The 19530-nt window shown below is 37.4% G+C and overlaps 1 protein-coding gene across 2 annotated transcripts in view; it reads left to right on the plus strand.

Moving 5' to 3' along the window:
• The window catches only part of ATAD2 (ATPase family AAA domain containing 2), an 84893-nt gene that overhangs the window by 23900 nt on the left and 41463 nt on the right, over positions 1 to 19530 (plus strand). For both annotated transcript variants that reach the window (XM_050801510.1, XM_050801511.1), the window contains exons 4-14: positions 645 to 810; positions 1487 to 1589; positions 1838 to 1925; positions 2749 to 2928; positions 3434 to 3551; positions 11845 to 11952; positions 12787 to 12895; positions 13143 to 13258; positions 14764 to 14938; positions 16034 to 16122; positions 18851 to 19010. In XM_050801510.1, the coding sequence (XP_050657467.1) occupies positions 645 to 810; positions 1487 to 1589; positions 1838 to 1925; positions 2749 to 2928; positions 3434 to 3551; positions 11845 to 11952; positions 12787 to 12895; positions 13143 to 13258; positions 14764 to 14938; positions 16034 to 16122; positions 18851 to 19010 (1412 nt within the window). The remainder of the gene's footprint in view (positions 1 to 644; positions 811 to 1486; positions 1590 to 1837; positions 1926 to 2748; positions 2929 to 3433; positions 3552 to 11844; positions 11953 to 12786; positions 12896 to 13142; positions 13259 to 14763; positions 14939 to 16033; positions 16123 to 18850; positions 19011 to 19530) is intronic.

Raw genomic sequence — 19530 nt, forward strand, 5'->3', positions numbered from 1 at the left:
GTAGTTACTACCCCCAAAAACTTCCCCAGGCCCTTTTATAATTCCTCCTGGCTCTTCTAGCTTCTTTCCTCCCTCTGACACTACCCCCCGCCAGATTCCTGAGCAAGTAATTTCATGGGAACATAGCTGTGACCATTCATTTTGGAATCTGTTCTCCATTATTATAGCTTAGTTTATATTATCTAGAGTTTTACATAAATGGAATCATCCAGTATTCTTTGTTTGGCTTCTTGCACTCACCGTAATTACTTTGAGAATCCGTGTGGTCGCTTTTTTGTTGCTGAGTAGTATTTCATTATATGGATATTCTATTGTATGGATATACCACAATTTATCTCTTCATCTTTTGAAGTACTTGAGTTGTTTCTGTTTTGGGGCTATCACAAAGCTGCTTTGAACATTCGTGTACGAGTCTTTGTATTACATATCTTTCCTCTTCTCCTGGGAGTAGATGGGCTCAATCTTATGGTAGGTGAATGTTTTAACTTTATTTTTGTCTTCTAATGTTTTTAAGAAAGCTAAGTTTAAGATATTGTAATTTTGTTACATGAAAGTATAGCTTTTCAATTGTTCATTTTAGAATTGTTTTATAAATACTATTACTTCAAATGTTTCTATTTATTTTTATGTATGCATTTGTGAAGACAAAGTGATTCCAGTTACTCGGTCATTGAGGACTAGAAACATCGTTCAAAGTTCAGAACACTTACATGAAGATAATGGTGATGTTGAAGTACGTCGAAGTTGTAGGATTAGAAGTCGTTATAGTGGTGTAAACCAGTCCATGCTGTTTGACAAACTTATAACTAAGTAAGTAAAAATTTCTTAGGTCAAAATGATTTATCTGTCAGAGACTTTTTGTTCGGGAAGAATCATGGATTTCAACCAGCCCAAACATTTAATGCATTCTACTACGTGAAGCATAGAGGAGAATGATTATTTGTGGTTTTTTGTTTGTTTGTTTGTTTTTGAGATGGAGTCTAGCTCTGTCGCCCAGGCTGGAGTGCAGTGGCATGATCTCGACTCACTACAAGCTCTGCCTTCCGGGTTCAAGCCATTCTCCTGCCTCAGCCTACCGAGTAGCTGGGACTACAGGCGCCCGCCACCACGCCTGCTATTTTTTTTTTTTTTTTTTTTTTTTTTTTTTGTATTTTTAGTAGAGACAGGGTTTCACTGTGTTAGCCAGTATGGTCTCGATCTCCTGACCTCCTGATCCGCCCGCCTTGGCCTCCCAAAGTGTTGGGATTACAGGTGTGAGCCACTGCGTCCAGCCTGAGAATGATTATTTGAGGTCTTTTTGACAATTCTATATATGTCTCTATTCTTGGAAAGAAATTTAAAAATATTTTTATACAAGTAAATCAATGCTTTTTATAAAAATATTTAAAACCTTAGTGCCAAAAGATTGCAGTGGAAGAAAATAAAGGTTTTTAAATTCTGCTACTCTTTTACAATTTTCACTTATATTTGTATCTTGTTTTTAAAGCACTGCTGAAGCTGTACTTCAAAAAATGGATGACATGAAGAAGATGCGTAGACAGCGAATGAGAGAACTTGAAGACTTGGGAGTGTTTAATGAAACAGAAGAAGTAAATATATTCTTCTATTAAGGGAATGATTTAATAATATCCAGTTAAATTTTTTTTTATAGTACCTAATCCATTTTTGCTTAAACATCACTTTTTCCAGCATTTATTTGATCAGTCAACAGTTACTGCTAGAAATTTAAGAGTTTATGGCTGTAAATCTCTTCATTTTGAACAGGATTGGAGGATCCAACTTAATTTTTTTAATAAATAGATTCCAAATGTTAATGGCTTTTATTTAAACATTTTAGAGCAATCTTAATATGTACACAAGAGGAAAACAGAAAGATATTCAAAGAACTGATGAAGAAACAACTGATAATCAAGAAGGCAGTGTGGGTTAGTCTCTTCTCTTGTTCTGTCTTCTGGGATTGAATTTAAGAACTTTTTATTTAGTAGAAAATAGCCTTTTTATTTAGAAAGTGTGACATTTATGGTAGTTTGTGAGAGATCAGAGGATTGGTAACTTAAAAGTGGGGACAGGGGAGAGCTTAAAAGGATAGTATGTTTTGTTTGGGAAAGTAACTGAAATCAGCAATCTAAAGCAAATAATATTGGTTTGCTCATGTAATACATCTGCTATGGACAACACGCTGTATATCTCTTTTTTAGTTTAAAGGTGATGAAAATTATGTTTTGCTATTCCATTTAGAACTTATTACCATAATCTATTAGAACTTGAGTGAAAATCGGTTTTCTGAAATGCATTTTAAATGTTTGGTGAGCATGTTTTACCATAATCATAAGTAGATTGAGTTATGCAGCATGTAACTCCATGACAGCCAGATGGGCTGGGTGAAATGTCAAACTTAGGTTTAGAAAGCCAAAGCTTAATGAGGAAATTGGAAAACTTGTCAAAAAGTTACGTTAACTTGGACGCTTAAGTTTAGTCACCTATATTAATGAAATTCATAGAAAGACTATAAATTTTAGTTTGGTACTTGCTTAACAGTAGTCTTCAAACTTCTTTCTCTGCTTCCTTTTTTCCTTCCTCTCGTTTTTGTACAGTTTTTAGTATTGGAAAAGAATTATAAGTTCTTCCCATGAACAATCTAGGAGTAGATAAGCTTTAAAAGGGTGGATCTTTCCCAACTCACCTATGTTAAAAATTGTTAACATTTTGCTGAGTGTCCTTCTGGAAGTAAGTATTTCTTAATTGTAGAATCATCTGAAGAGGGTGAAGACCAGGAACATGAAGATGATGGTGAAGATGAAGATGATGAAGATGATGATGATGAAGATGATGAAGATGATGAAGATGAAGAAGATGGAGAAGATAATCAGAAACGATATTATCTTAGACAGAGAAAAGCTACTGTTTACTACCAGGCGCCACTGGAAAGTAAGTGCTGTACATACTCTTTCCAGGAGATGTGATTATATTAGCTTTATATTTGCTGTTTCTCCTCTGTTATTCTTGTCTTTTTGGTATTTTTCATATTTTCATTTTGTTGAATACTCATTACTGTTGTCTTACCTATCCTAAGTTTGTAACAAATAATTTCTCTGAAGAAAGTTAAATGTTAGCCTTGACAAAAGCAAATAATTGGGCTATTTTTGAATTTTATATGTCTTTATTTTAAATTGCACAGCTTTCTACTTAATTTGTCAGCTTGTATAGAGATAGGACTTCTTTTGATTTATGTTACTATTATACCACAGTACTTGTGAGCATGAACATGCAAGGCTGATAATCACCTGTTACACATCTCTACAGTCACAATGGTTGTTTATGGCCAGTGTGTGTTTTTGGTTGGTTGGTGTCTGTGCTATACATATTATCAGCTGCAACCCTCTGAACATAAATGACTTCAAATATGAACAGCAAAATATTTTCTTTTTTTTAGAACCTCGTCACCAGAGAAAGCCCAACATATTTTATAGTGGCCCAGCTTCTCCTGCAAGACCAAGATACCGATTATCTTCTGCAGGACCAAGAAGTCCTTACTGTAAACGAATGAACAGGTTTGGTTCTGAAATAGTGATTGATTTATGACAACATAATTGTGGTTATGTTAGAGCTGGACTCTAGACTTTCAGGATTGGGTGTATTAGGATAAAATTCTAGAATTGTGTATTTGGGAGAGCTTAGTTTCTATGCCTTTAGTAGTCTAATCCCCAGTACCACTGACTAGTTTTTGCTTTTGCTTCCACTAATAGGAAGTGTTAGTAACTACGTTAGTAAGGTAGTTTATTCCATTTTTCCACACTTTAATAATAGAGCAACCATGGACTCAGGGTTTACTGTAGTCCTGTCTCTGTGTTAAGCATTTTACAGAGATTGTTTGATTTAATCTTCACATTAAGTTAGAATATAGGTTTAGTCTTTTCTTTGCATACTATCACAGATGCATTTTCCTACCATATCAGATGTTCTCAACTACATGGCCTCTAGACCTTTCATGACTCTGGTTATCTTTTTCTGGATCTATTTTGTAATTTGTTCCTCTTCTGTTGTAGGAAACATTTATTTTCTTTGACTGTTCAATATTTGTGGATTTCTTTTCCTTCTACATCCCAACAGTTGTTGCTTGTTGGTCAAATTTAAGTCCAAAGAGATAAATCTTCTATTTTTATTTTACTTACTTATTTTGGGGGAGGTGGGGCGGGGTGGAATCTTGCTCTGTTTCCCAGGCTGGAGTGCAGTGGCGCGATCTTGGCTTACTGCAACCTCTGCCCCCTGGGTTCAAGCGATTTTCCTGCCTCAGCCTCCCGAGTAGCTGGGACTACAGGTACCTGCCACTACGCCCAGCTAATTTTTGTATTTTTAGCAGAGACGCGGTTTCACCATGTTGGCCAGGCTGGTCTCAAACTCTTGACCTCAAGTGATCCACCTGCCTCAGCTTCCCAAAGTACTGGGATTACAGGTGTGAGCCACCACACCAGGTCAAAGAGATAATTCTTGATACTTCCTCATCAATACATTGGAATAATCATGATAATAGTAGCATGTTGGTAGTTCATCAGTGAGAGAGAAGACTAAGAAACCAGGAAAAAAATTTTATTTGTATGGGAAATGGTACTTTTTTCCCTTAATATTATAATTTTCTCAGAAGTAAGACCGAAGCCTTAGGATATTTCAATTATTTGAACAGTTCTTGGAAGTTTTCTCCTAGAAACAGACCTTCTGATCATGTTTTGGTCATGAAAGGCAGCACCTTTATAAGTGCTGAAGGTTGATTTCTTTTAGGAAAAATAAGAAATGCTCTTTGTGTCCCTAGGTCTTTTCATTTCATTGTAATTCATTGTAAGAATCACAAGTGTACATCTAGATTTCTTATTTCACATCCTATTTCACATGACCAGGTCCAAAAGGCTGGAGGATCAGGAAGACAAACTCAGTCTCAGGGCTTCTGAAAATTAATTGCACTTGAAAGGAGGCTGCACATCAGTATTCTCACAGGCCCCTTAGAATATAAAGACCTCTATTTTGGTGGTGAAATGTAATGATCTTCAGAAAAGGAAAGGAAGGTACAGTGTTCCCTAGAATCCCCACCACCACCAGGCACAGGACCGAGGCACTGTTAATGGTTACCTGACTCAAGGGGTGGATCTCTGTTTGATCCAGCAGTACTAAGAGTAGCAGCTACTTTGGGATTTTATTTGTCTTTTATTTTTTTAAAGAGGAAATCTCGCTCTCTCGCCCAGGCTGGAGTGCAGTGGTGCGATCTTGGCTCACTGCAACCTCCGCCCCCTGGGTTCAAGCAATTCTCCTGCCTCAGCCTCCCTAGTAGCTGGGACTACAGGCGCCTGCCACCACACCCGGCTAATTTTTTTGTATTTTTAGTAGAGACAGGGTTTCACCATGTTGGCCAGACTGGTCTCAAATTCCTGACCTCAGGTGATCCACCCACCTGGGCCTCCCAAGTGCTAGGATTGCAGGCGTTAGCTACCGCGCCTGGCCTCTTCTCCCATCTTTAATGAACGTATGTTTCTGGAAGTAACATACTTGTTGGTTGACTAACTCTACAGTTACCACCTACAATGTATGTGGGTTTTTTTGTTGTTGTTTTTATCCCTTTGATGTTCATGAGTTTCCATATTTGGTTCACAGTGTCTAGTCTTCCCCTGTGGAAAAAGCCTCACATCGTTGAGTAGCTCCTTGTTACAGATTTTTTTTTCTCCTCTAATTATTTGGGGTTTGTTTTTTTTTTTTTTTTCTGACTTTTTTGTTTTTTTGAGATGGAGTCTCGCCTGTTTCCAGGCTGGAGTGCAGTGGCGCAATCTCGGCTCACTGCAACTGCTGTCTCCTGTTTTCAAGTGTTTCTCCTGCCGCAGCCTCCCGAGTAGCTGGGATTATGGGCCTATGCCATCATGCCTGGCTAATTATTTTTAAAGGTAATGTTACCTTTGAATAAGGTAACATAATAGCACAATTGCATCACTAGTATTTCAGTATATTCTTCATCTTTTGTCAAAGAATTAGAACTGGCAAGAAGTTGAAGTTCTTGGTTAGATTCAAAGTGCTGGTCCAGTGTCTGTGGGTGTAATAAAATGGAGATTGGGGGATGAGCACATGTGGGCAGATATGTGTGTTTAAAACATTTTTTATTTTTTATTTATTTTATTTTTGGTTTTTGTTTTTCAGATTTAGGAAACATTTTCCTTTCACAATGGGTTATACTGACTTGCCTCAGCCCCTTCTCCTTTTTTTTAAATTTTTTGTTTCCGTAGGTTTTTGGGGAGCAGGTCGTATTTGGTTACATGAGTAAGTTCTTCAGTAGTGATTTGTGAGATTTTGGTGTACCCATCACCCAAGCAGTATACATTGAATCCAATTTGTTGTCTTTTATCCCTCACTCCCTTCCCACTCTTTCCCCCTGAGTCCCCACAGTTCATTGTGTTATTATGCCTTTGCATCTTCATAGCTTAGCTCCCACTTATTAGTGAGAACACATGGAACATATGATGTTTGATTTTCCATTCCTGAGTTACTTCACTTAGAGTAATAGTCTCCAATCCCATCCAAGTAGCTGCGAATGCCATTAATTCATTCCTTTTTATGGCCGAGTAGTATTCTATTGTGTATATATACCACAACTTCTTTATCCACTTGTTGATTGATGGGGATTTGGGTTGGTTCCACATTTTTGCAATTGCGAGTTGTGCTGCTATAAACATGCATGTGGAAGTATCTTTTTCGAATAATGACTTCTTTTCCTCTGGGTAGATACCCAGTAGTGGGATTGCTTGATCAAATGGTAGTTCTACTTTTAATTCTTTAAGGAATCTCCACACTGTTTTCCATAGTGGTTGTACTAGTTTACTTTCCCACCAGCCATGTAGAAGTGGTCACTGTATACACACCAACATCTATTATTTTTTGATTTTTTGATTATAGCCATATTTGCGGGGGTAAGGTGGTATTGCATTGTGGTTTTGATTTGCATTTCCCTGATCATTAGTGATGCTGAGCATTTTTTCATACGGTTGTTGGCCATTTATGTATCTTCTTTTAAGAATTTTCTGTTCATGTCCATAGCCCACTTTTTGATGGGATTGTTTTTTTCTTGCTAATTTGTTTGAGTTTGTTGTAGATTCTAGATATTAGTCTTTTGCGAGATGTATAGATTATGAAGATTTTCTCCCATACTGTGTGTTGCCATTTTACTCTGCTGATTCTTCCTTTTGCTGTTCAAAAGCTCTTTAGTTTAATTACGTCCCACCGGTTTATCTTTGCTTTAATTGTTTTTGCTTTTGGGTTCTTGGTCATGAAACCCTTGCCTAAGCCAATATCTAGAAGGGTTTTCCTGATGTTATCTTCTAGAATTTTTATATAGTTTCAGGTCTTAGATTTAAGTCCTCGATCCATCTTGAGTTGATTTTTGTGTGAGGTGAGAGATGAGGAACCAGTTTCATTCTCCTACATGTGGCTTGCCAATTATCCCAGCACCATCTGATGAATAGGGTGTCCTTTCCCCACTTTATGTTTCTGTTTGCTTTGTTGAAGATCAGTTGACTGTAAGTATTTGATTTTATTTCTGAGTTCTCTATTCTGTTCCATTTGTCTATGTGCCTATTTTTATACTAGTACTGTGCTGTTTTGGTGATTATGGCCTTATAGCGTAGTTTGAAATCAGGTAATGTAAAGCTTCCAGATTTGTTCTTTTTGCTTAGACTTGCTTTGGCTATGCGGACTCTTTTTTGCTTCCATATGAATTTTAGGATTGTTTTTTCTAGTTCTGTGAAGAATGATAGCTGGTATTTTGATGGGAGTTATGTTGAATTTGTTGCTTTTGGCAGTGTGGTTGTTTTCACAATATTGATACTACCCATCCATGAGCATGGGATGTGCTTCCATTTGTTTGTGTCATCTGTTAATTCTTTCAGCAGTGTTTTGTAGTTTTCCTTGTAGAGGTCTTTTGCCTCTTTGGTTAGGTATATTCCTAAGTATTTTGTTTTATTTTCAGCTATTGTAAAAAGGGTTGAGTTCTTATTTCACTCTTAGCTTGGCCGCTGTTGGTATATAGTAGAGCTACTACTGATTTGTGTACATTAATTTTGTATCCTGAAACTCTGCTGGATTCTTTTGTCAGTTCTAGGAGTTTTTTGCAGGAGTCTTTAGGGTTTTCTAGGTGTACAGTCATATAATCAGCAAACAGACAGTTTGACTAAACTTTTTACTGACTTGGATGCCCTTTTATTTTTTTCTGTTGTCTGATTGCTGTGGCTAGGACTTCCAGTACTGTGTTGAATAGAAGTGGTGAGAGTGGGCATCCTTGTCTAGTTCTAGTTCTCAGAGGGAATGCTTTTAACCTTTCCCCATTCGGTATTATGTTTCCTGTGGATTTGTCATACATGGCTTTTATTACATCGAAGTATGTTCTTTGTATGCCGACTTTGCAGAGAGCTTTAATCATAAAGGGATGCTGGATTTTGTTGAATGCTTTTTCTGCATCTATTGAGATCATGTGATTTTTGTTTTTAATTCTGTTTAAGTGGTGTATCACATTTATTGACTTGAGTATGTTAAATCATCCCTGCATCCCTGGTATGAAACCCCCTTGAAAGTAGATTATCTTTTCGATATGTTGTTGGATTCGATTAGCTAGTATTTTGTTAAGGATTTTAGCATCTATGTTCACAGGGATGTTGCTCTGTAGTTTTCTTTTTTGGTTATGTCCTTTCCTAATTTTGGTATTAGGGTGATACTGGCTTCATAGAATGATTTGGGGAGGATTCCCTCTTTCTCTACCTTGTGGAATAGCGTTTACAGTGTTTTCAAACTGAAGTAATGACCTTTCTACAGTATAGAGTAATTAATTGCTAAGAACCTGGACCCATGGCTAGGACTGTCTAGGCTTGGAGCTCAGCTCTACTAGTTATTAGTGGCCTTTGGCAAGTTACTTAACTCTGTTTCAGTTTTTTGTTGTTGTTGTTTTTTTTGGTTTGGTTGGTTTTTTTTTTTTTTTTTTTTTTTTTTTTTGAGACAGAGTTTCGCTCTTTTTGCCCAGGCTGGAGTGCATTGGCGCGATCTCAGCTCACTGCAACCTCCGCCTCCCGGGTTCAAGCGATTCTCCTGCCTCAGCCTCTCGAGTAGCTGGGATTACAGGCATGCGCCACCATGCCTGGCTAATTGTTTGTATTTTTAGTAGAGACGGGGTTTCTCCATGTTGGTCAGGCGGGTCTTGAACTCCCTCCCAACCTCAGGTGATCCACCCGCCTCGGCCTCCCAAAGTGCTGGGATTACAGGTGTGAGCCACTGCGCCTGGCCTGTTTCAGTTTTTTTTATCTGTAAAGTGAGGATAGTTGAACCTGTCTCAGTATTGTGAGAATCAGATGAGTTAATACATGTAAAGCATTTAAAATAGTGTCTGCCATACATTAAGTGCTGTATGTATTTGTACTTTGATGTTTAAAAATAATCTCCATTTTGCAAATCAAATGTCAGAAATTTCACGTTGGTCCACAGGTTGTGTTATTGTTTGCTTTTAACTTTGTTGATTGTGAAATAAAAAACTGGAAATCATCAGTATAGTAATGTATAGAATGCAGATATTTTGAATAAACATATAAGTTTGAATTCTGACAACATCGATGACTAATTCTGATATTTTGAGTAAATTATTTAACCTGGAAGCCACACTGGCCCTAACTGTAAATTGAGTCTACTAATAATCCACTTTTCCACAATTTTAATTAAGATTAATACTACATCAAGCACACGGTACAGAAAGCAGTCAGTTAATGTTAGTCTTTTTTATTAATTGGGAGGTTAGTCTGAATTCTGTGACTACACATAAAATTATGTGAATACATTAAAGGCTAATATTCATGGTAATAATGAATAAGTTAGTTTTTCATATAAAATTGCAGACTTGTACTGGATATAATAATTTTAGTTTCAGGCTGATCACAAAGATGGTCTTGGGTGTATTTGGGTAGATGGATGGATGAAAGATTATTTTCTCATTTATTTCTGTGTTTCCACAACCCCTTATCCAAAACCCTTGGAAAACCATTTGTGTTTCAGAATTCAGACTTTTTGGCTGGATTTACAGATAACACACAACCTATGTAGTATGGCAACATTAACATCTCTAGGGTCTCCAAGCCAGCACTGTGTAGTCAAATATATTAATAATTCTGTAGTAAAACATATGAATAATCATAGTAAGTGGGACAAAATATAAACTAAAAATTGCCTTGTACTATGTCAGGTTATGATTTGCTGCAAGGGAATAATGGGATAACTTCAGAGTGTTTTGGATATACGTTTCTGGAACTACATTATGCAGATAATAGATTGTGAACCTTTTATATTTTTGGAAATAACTACTTACCATCATTGCACTCTGACTCAGCAAAGTTCTAGACCCTGAGCAAGTTAATTAAAGTTCTTCCTAGCCAGACTCTTTGTTTTTTCTGTGAGTCTTTTGCAACCATTCAAAGGTAGAAGTGATTAAAAATTTTCTTGTATATTTGTAATACCCAGCTTCTTATTTAGTATTACCATCCAGCCTAAGTATTTGATAGTATGTCTTTCTTTTTTGTGAGAAAACTTATGGGTTGAGTAACTCATCCGCATTTACATGGCTGTTAAGTGACAGTTGTGAATTTACAGTGGATGGTATACTGTTGATAAAAGGCCATCTTATTCTTCACTGTTTCCTAGCATTTAAAAAGTCTTTCTTGATACCCTTTTGTTTACATAAAATCTCATGTCCTTCTTTTAAAATTGTTTGATATTTTAGGCCGGGCATGATGGCTCACACCTGTAATCCCAACACTTTGGGAGGCTGAGGTGGGCGGATCAGAGGGTCAGGAGTTCAAGACTAGCCTGGCCAACATGGTGAAACCCCATCTCTACCAAAAATAAATAAATAAATAAAATACAAAAGTTAGCTGGGCATGGTGGCGCGTGCCTGTGGTCCCAGCTGCTTGGGAGGCTGAGGCAGGAGAATTGCTCAACTGGGACCCAGGAGGCAGAGGTTGCAGTGAGCTGAGATCACGCCACTGCACTCCAGCCTGGGCTACAGAGTAAGACTTCGTCTCAAAAAAGTTATTTGACATTTTAAAGTAGGTGATTTCCTCCCAAATGTGAATATTATATATAGTGTAATATTGAAAATAGTTTCAAATTACAGTCCCAAATACTTTTTTTTTTTTTTTAAATAGAGGCAGGGGCTTACTTTATCACCCAGCAGGCTGCAGTGCAGTGGTCCAATCATGCACTACAGCCTCGTCCTCCCAGGCTCAAGCAAATCTCCCACCTCAGCCTCCTGAGTATCTGGGACAACAGATGTGCACAACCATACCTGTCTAAGCTTTTTGATTTTTAGTAGAGACCAAATCTTGCCAAGTTGCTCAAATGATTTTTAGTTGAGACGAAGTCCCACTGCATTGTTCTCGAACTCCTGTCAAGTGATCCTTCCTACTCGGTCTCCAAAAGTGTTGGGATTACAGGTGTGAGCCAACATGCCCAGCCCAAAATATTCTAATACCCTCTTTATCCCACCTTTCACTTCAAGAATAACTGGTTTGTGTCAAGACTAAGAAGTCACCCTGCCTTCTGTCTTCATGAACATTTGATATTCAGCTCTGCCACAGCCCTCAGTCTTTTTTCCTTTCCTCTCAGTTGTTTGTCTTTTATTCGCTTTGAAAGATTCCGCCAACAAAGTTTATGTCAGTGGGTCAGCAGATAAAATAATTTTATGATAAACCTTTTTGGAGCATTAGATATTTCTGATGCTTTTCTTATGCCTTTTCTTTTTCCTGCCCTCCATTATCATGATTTCAATTTTCTTTTTTACTTTAGGCGAAGGCATGCAATCCACAGTAGTGACTCGACTTCATCTTCTTCCTCTGAGGATGAACAGCACTTTGAGAGGCGGAGGAAAAGGAGTCGTAATAGGGCTATCAATAGGTAAGTGCCATATCAATACCTTTTTAAACCAACAGATACATTTTTAAAAAATTGATAAGAAAACAATAATTTGGATATAAGTATAGACTGGCTGATTAAAAAGTTGCACAACAGGTTAATGTATAAACTAGAATACTGTCTTCTTAGAATTACCTACAATTGAAACAGAATAACAGGTTAGAACATATGACTGATTTCTTGCCAAAATTTTTTTTTTGAGACAAGGCCTGGTTCTGTTGCCCAGGCTGAAGTACAGTGGCACGATCTTGGCTCACTGCAACCACCACCTCCCGGGTTCACACGACTCTCCTGCCTCAGCCTCCTGAGTAGCTGGGACTACAGGTGTGCATCACCACACCCGGCTCATTTTTGTAGTTTTAGTAGAGATGGGGTTTCGCCATGTTGGCCAGGCTGGTCTCGAACTACTGGCCTCAAGTTATCCACCTGCCTCAGCCTCCCAAAGCTTTGAAATTAAGCTGTGAGCCACCATGCCTGGCCCGCTTGCCAAATCATTATATATGGCCCACAGTGGTTCTGGTCAAACAGTGACTTAAGGAAATAACCTTTTCTTTTTCATTTCATGTATTTTTTTTTCTTAGAATAATGATAAGTTCTGAGGAACTCTTAAGGAAAATGGAAAATAATAAAGCTTCAGATATAAATATTTCTAACACTTAAGTTCTGGACCTATTACAGAAAATTAGGAAATTAAAATACATATCTTAAGATTGCTCCAGTTAAAATTTAGATTTTTTTTTTTAACTTAAATGTTTATATTCAAACATGGAATTTGGGAAGGAGGGTGAGTTGATGGGTTTGTGTGGTTTTAAATAGGTGCCTCCCACTAAATTTCCGAAAAGATGAATTAAAAGGCATGTATAAAGATCGAATGAAAATTGGAGCAAGCCTTGCCGATGTTGATCCAATGCAACTAGATTCTTCAGTGAGTATTCTGTTTTGAAACATATGCTTGATCTATAATGTGCTTTGTTTTAAAGTTTAAAAAAGGAACTGATGATTTTTCTTTTCAGTCAAAACTCTAACCTTTAAAGACGTTTTTTGTTAATCTTAAGGTCACAATTAAGGTATTATTAATTCATTGTGTATGGGTTAGGTATAGTTAAGGTGTGGGGTGACATTTTAATCTGGACTCCAAATCTAAGAATGTAAATGTTCGCTTCCATTACCAGGTACGATTTGATAGTGTTGGTGGCCTGTCTGGTCATATAGCAGCTCTAAAAGAGATGGTGGTGTTTCCATTACTTTATCCAGAAGTCTTTGAAAAATTTAAAATTCAACCCCCAAGGTAATTTAATTATATTTTTAATTTTAGCTGAAAATCTGTGCTACTCTTGCGTCTTATAGTTCTTATACCTTATTAACCCATTTTTAAGCGATAGTTCCCTTTTCCCTTTTCATTATACAGCTTTTCTCTCTGAATCACCTTTATAGAAGCAATAATTTAAATAAACTTTTAAAAGTTAATAAACTTCCCCCATCATAAAAATAATATACCGGGCCGGGCACGGTGACTCATGCCTTTATCCTAGCACTTTGGGAGGCCAAGGCGGGTGGATTGCCTGAGCTCAGGAGTTTGAGACCAGCCTGGGCAACGTGGTGAAACCCCGTCTCTACTAAAATACAAAAAATTAGCCAGGCCTGGCGCCGTGCACCTGTAGTCCCAGCTACTTGGGAGGCTGAGGCAGAACTGCTTGAACATGGGAGGCGGAAGTTGCAGTGAGCTGAGATTGCGCCACCACACTCCAGCCTGGGTGACAGAGCGAGACACCATCTCCAAAAAAATAAGTAAATAAATAAATAAGTAATGTACCATATGTCAATCACAGGTAAACATTGGTAGGTTTTAAATTAAATTTTGTAATTTAAAAAATTAGAAAGTGGCCAGGCACAGTGGCTTACGCCTGTAATCCCAGCACTTTGGGAGGCCGAGGTGGGTGGATTATGAGTTCGGGAGTTCAAGACCAGCCTGGCCAACATGGTGAAACCTCATCTTTACTAAAAATACCCAAAAAATTAGCTGGGCCTGGTAGCGGGCACCTGTTGTCCCGCCTATTTGGGAGACTGAGGCAGGAGAATTGCTTGAACCCGGGATGCGGAGGTTGCAGTGTGCCGAGATGGAACCACTGCACTCCAGCCTGGGCAATGCAGCAAGACTCTGTCTCCAAAAAAAAAAAAAAAAAAATTAGAAAGTACCAGGCATGGCGGCTCACACCTGTGATTCCAGTGACTTGGGACACTAAAACAGGAAGATTGCTTTAGCTTAGGAGTTTGAGGTTGCAGTGAGCTATGATTATGCCACTGCACTCCAGCCTAGCTGACAGTGATACCCCCATCTCTAAAAATAACGCGGAAAGTTATTAATATTAAATAACATTTACTTCTTACAGGAAATGTTGGACGTGCCTAGTTAAAGTAATTTAGTAAATTAAAAAGATATTTCTTGAATTTTCTTTCACATTTCTTCCTTGCAACCTAAGTTTTCCCCCATACAAATTGAATTACATGATTGTGATATGTGATTCCATATGCAAGGTGAGATAATATGATGAACATGATGAATGAATTGTTAAAATGTTTCAAATAGAGTTTTATTTACAGTTTCATTTTAATTTTACAGTATCAGTATTAACTCTCAGGTTTTAAGTTGTGCTTTGTGGCATGAAACTGTACAATAATTCAGTTGTCTTACACATTTAATTTTCTAATTAATCATGAAATTGGTTTCTAATTTTTGTTTTAAAAGTCTGCTTTTTAAATGTAATACTAAAATGTTAACGTATTGTTTTACAGAGGTTGTTTGTTTTATGGGCCACCTGGAACTGGAAAGACTCTGGTTGCCAGAGCACTTGCCAATGAGTGCAGTCAAGGGGATAAAAGAGTAGCATTTTTCATGAGGAAAGGTGCTGATTGTCTAAGTAAATGGGTAGGAGAATCTGAAAGACAGCTACGATTGCTGTTTGATCAGGTACGATATTAAAATTTTATATATCTGGATAGTTCTGTAATCTAGGCAGATGTGTGTGAGGATTAGATAACTCTTACATTTAATCAGTGTTCTAAATAAACCCAAAAGAATTAGACTAAATATGTAATCTTTCTAGATTATTTTCTTTTATATGTCGAGATGACACTGACCTACAGTGAACAGTTTTATAGTAAGAAGGGAAAGAAATAATTGGATCTTAGTTCTTTGGAGTCTTAGGTCTCATGCCTAGGAAGAGAGTGGTAATCTCATATTTCGAGATAGTAGTAGTGAATTATGGCTCAGTATGGGAATTGGAGACTAGTTCTGCCCTGGGGCGGCTTTCATTTTCATATCCCGGATTGTATTGACAGTACATTGTGAGATAATACATTCTGATCTCCTGAGGCGTATTGCTGCAAATGCTTTTAAATCTCTTTTTGGAACTCTCCTGAGGTTCTTTTTTAATTTTATGTTTATGGAAATGGATAAAAACTGTGGCATCTTGCTAAATAATGTTTTCCCATCCTGTCATGGAGGAAGACTATGTCACTGTCTTCTATTCTTTGTCTTGTTTCCATAGGTAGTCTTCAGTAGATATTTTTGTGTGTCCAGGAATGATAGCTATATGAAATCTAAGGTATATAACCAGTGGAGTATGTCTTTTGAAGACTTCTAGTCGAAAATGCAATTGAAAATTAAACCATATGTCATTATAATTTAGTTTGAATTCTTAAAACCCAGTTATTGGAACTTACATTTAAATTTATAAATTATGAATAGTTATAAATTATAAATAAATTGAGGCTGAGGCAAGAGAATCACTTGAACCCAGGAGGCAAAGGTTGCAGTGAGCCAAGATCACGCCACTGCACTCCAGCCTGGGTGACAATGTGAGACTCCATCTATTAAAAAAAGAAAAATTATAAATAAATTCTGGTAAGCAAGTTTGAAGAAAAGCTGATTGAAATAGTGTATATTCAGCTTTATAAATTCTGGTAAGCATGTTTGAATGAAAATTGATTAAAATGGTTTATATTAAGTCTACGTGTTTGAGGCTGTTTATGCTAACAAATGACCACTCAATCTACTTTCTAGGCCTATCAGATGCGCCCATCAATTATTTTTTTTGATGAAATCGATGGTCTGGCTCCAGTACGGTCAAGCAGGCAAGATCAGATTCATAGGTAAAACTTGCTTGATGGCACTTCAACATTTCATCCTATTTCCTGAGTGGTATTATGTGTGAGAGATAGAATGTTAAATGGTAAAAGAAACTTTATAAGCGAATAGTTCCTTTCTTTGGTAGTAGAACCCTATTATATAGTACAAAAATAAAAAATGTGGACAGGCGCAGTGGCTCATACCTGTAATCCTGGCACTTTGGGAGGCCAAGGTAGGCGGATCACTTGAGGTCAAGAGTTTGAGACCAGCCTGGCGAACATGGTAAAACCCTGTCTCTACTGGAAAAAAAAAAAAATTAGCCAGGTGTGGTGGTGCACACCTATAATCCCAGCTCCTTGGAAGGCTGAGGCAGGAGAATTAGGAGAATCACTTGAACACGGGAGGTGGAGGTTGTAGTGAGCTGAGATTACACCACTGCACTCCAGCCTGGGTGACAGAGTGAGACTCCCTCTCAAAAAAAATAAACCTGCTCCGAGTGTCAGTGCGTTGTAAAGCATGGTTGAAAAGTCTTGGTTACAGAAGATTTAACTCATGATAGAAACAAATGTCGGCAGGTCAGTGATGTTAAGCCAGTAGTAAGAGTAGGGCTATGGTGGGGAATGTGACTGAATGTCCTATCACAGGAGCATATCCAGTTGCTTTTATGTCTGACCTGTTACTGATGTGCAGAAGCTTACCCAGGCTTGAAAAATCGATTTTGTTCCCTCAGATTTTATGTTCAAATTAAGTATCTTAAATTTTGCCAGCTAATTTGGATGCTTTTAAGACATTGCCTGCGCTAAACAAAATCTAACTTAGGGCATTACTACTAGTTTAGGATTCTAATACTAGACCAATCTCCTCATTTTAAAGAGGGGTAAATGGAACCCTCAACCCCGATGATTAGTTGCTTATCCAAGGGAGCACTTTTATCACTTTTACTAGTGCTACTATCCCAACCTGAATCTAAATTGTTTTTAGTCCCAATTTATCTCAGTTTTTTAGAACTTCTTTTTAAATGGTTTCATGAATGACGTGTAATTGCTTAATTAATTTGGAATATCCAAATTAATGATATGTCATTATTAAAAATAATGATATGTCATTAATTTTAATTAATGATACGTCATCCCAAATGGTTTAGCCAGCATCCATTAAGCTTCTAGATCTAGGCCAGGCACGGTGGCTCACACCTGTAATCCCAGCACTTTGGGAGGCCTAGGCAGGCGGATCACAAAGTCAGAAGATTGAGACCATCCTGGCTAACACGGTGAAACCTCGTCTCTACTAAAAAAAAAAAAAATACAAAAAAATTATCCAGGTGTGGTGGCGGGCGCCTGTAGTCCCAGCTACTCAGGAAGCTGAGGCAGGAGAATGGCGTGAACCCAGGAGGCAGAGCTTGCACTGAGCTGAGATCGCGCCACCGCACTCCAGCCTGGGCGACAGAGCGAGACTCCCATCTCAAAAAAAAAAAAAAGGCTTCTAGATCTAGCTACCACTTTCCAGGAAATATGAAAGATAGAGGGACAACTTAAATGACCCTATCAGGAAGCAGTCAGCCCAGTCCGGAATGGGCGAAGGAAATTCTACAAGCCAAATGACCCAGTTTCTTCAACAAATAAATGGCGTGGAAGGAAAAAAATGTAAGAGGCACAGTAGGAACTGTCAAGGAATTGAGTGACAAATAAGCGTAGTGTGTGGTTACATTTTGATTAAATCAAATGTAAACAGGTATTTTGAGACAATCAGGAAAAATTAGGTATTAGATATTAAGGAATTAGTCACTTAGGATGATGACATTGTTGGGTTTGTTGTAAGTACTTATCTCTTAGAAATACATACATGAAGTACTTACATGAAATATTTATGAATTGAACTGTGTGTCTGAGGTTTTATTTTTCTTTTTAAAAGTGGTCAGGTGAAGACTAAAAAGGCATACTGATAATTGTTGAAGCTTCGTGATGGAAATTTGGAGATCATTTTACTATTCTGTCTTTATAATAAAAAGTTTAAAATGTAATGAAAATTCTGTTATGCTTTATGAAGATTCTATTTTATTTTGGTGTTCTTTGATCATGTATATACAATGGAAATTTTATTATTTTTAGATACTGTGTGTCCTACTTGGTGCTACCAGCACTTTTTTTCCTTTTCTTTTTTTTATTTTTTTGAGACAAGGTTTTGCTCTGTCTGTCGCCCAGGCTGGAGTGCAGTGGTGCAATCTTGGCTCACTACGTACAACCTCAGCTTCCCCAGTAGTAGGACTATAGGCCCAGGTCATGTCACCATGCTGGCTTTATTTTTTTTATTTTTATTTTTTTAATAGAGACGGGGTTTCCCTATGTTGCCCAGGCTGGTCTCAAACTCCTGGCCTCAAGCACTCTTCCCACCTCAGCCCCCAAGTTCTGGGGTTACAGGCGTGAGCCACCATGCCTTGCCTTTTTTTTCTTTTTGATGTTGTATATTGTTTGGGAACTCTTAAGTTCCTTTGTGAAATTATGCTTTATGAAATATCTTCTAGGATTCATTTGTGGGGGTCTAACGACCATCTGTTTTCCATTGATTTCAATTTCTATGTGCCATTTGGTATGTTATTTTATAGATTTTTTTAATCCATTGGAAATAGTGAGGTGCCCTGAGAAAATTTATTCACGTGTAATACATTAAATCTTACCAAAAGAAGAAATATTACTGAATGATATAGACTGTGTTCATAGTATTAATCTCTTCTCTCTTATTTTTAAAATTTAGTTCTATTGTTTCCACCCTGCTAGCTCTTATGGATGGATTGGACAGCAGAGGGGAAATTGTGGTCATTGGTGCTACCAACAGACTAGATTCTATAGACCCTGCTTTACGAAGGCCTGGTCGCTTTGACAGAGAATTCCTTTTTAGCCTACCTGATAAAGAGGTAAGAATTTAATGTCACTCAAATTTTGACAAAATATATTGCTGTTTATTAATCATAAGTCTTGGTATAGTAAAAATTTGGAGATTCTTGAGTTTTGTATCCTGGTCTTGTCTAGTGATAGCTGTTAGTGAACAACTCAAATGCGGACAAATTTTTATTCTTTTCTTTAAATATAATAATGCCTTCCCAAAATTACTCTTAAAATTCTTTCAATTTGAGTGTAGCCTTTGGATGTTCTAAGTGTTGCTTCAGAACATGTGGCTTAATGAGTAATTAATCCTTAGCCAGTTTGTTAGCCTTGGCTTTTTCATGAATATCATATAATCCTACCAAGTTTTTTTAAGTCTACTTAATCTTCTGGGAACCAAAGAGGAAAATATATGAAGAGCTGTCTGTACTCTTAAAAACAGCTCTTAACATGCACCAGAATGAATAGCTACTTTAGTAGTTACTTATTTTCTCTTACTTATATTTATGACCAGTATAACTTTAGTGCTATAAATGCAAATATGTTTAATAA

Source organism: Macaca thibetana, chromosome 8, assembly GCF_024542745.1.
Source record: "Macaca thibetana thibetana isolate TM-01 chromosome 8, ASM2454274v1, whole genome shotgun sequence".
Classification (NCBI taxonomy): domain Eukaryota; kingdom Metazoa; phylum Chordata; class Mammalia; order Primates; family Cercopithecidae; genus Macaca; species Macaca thibetana.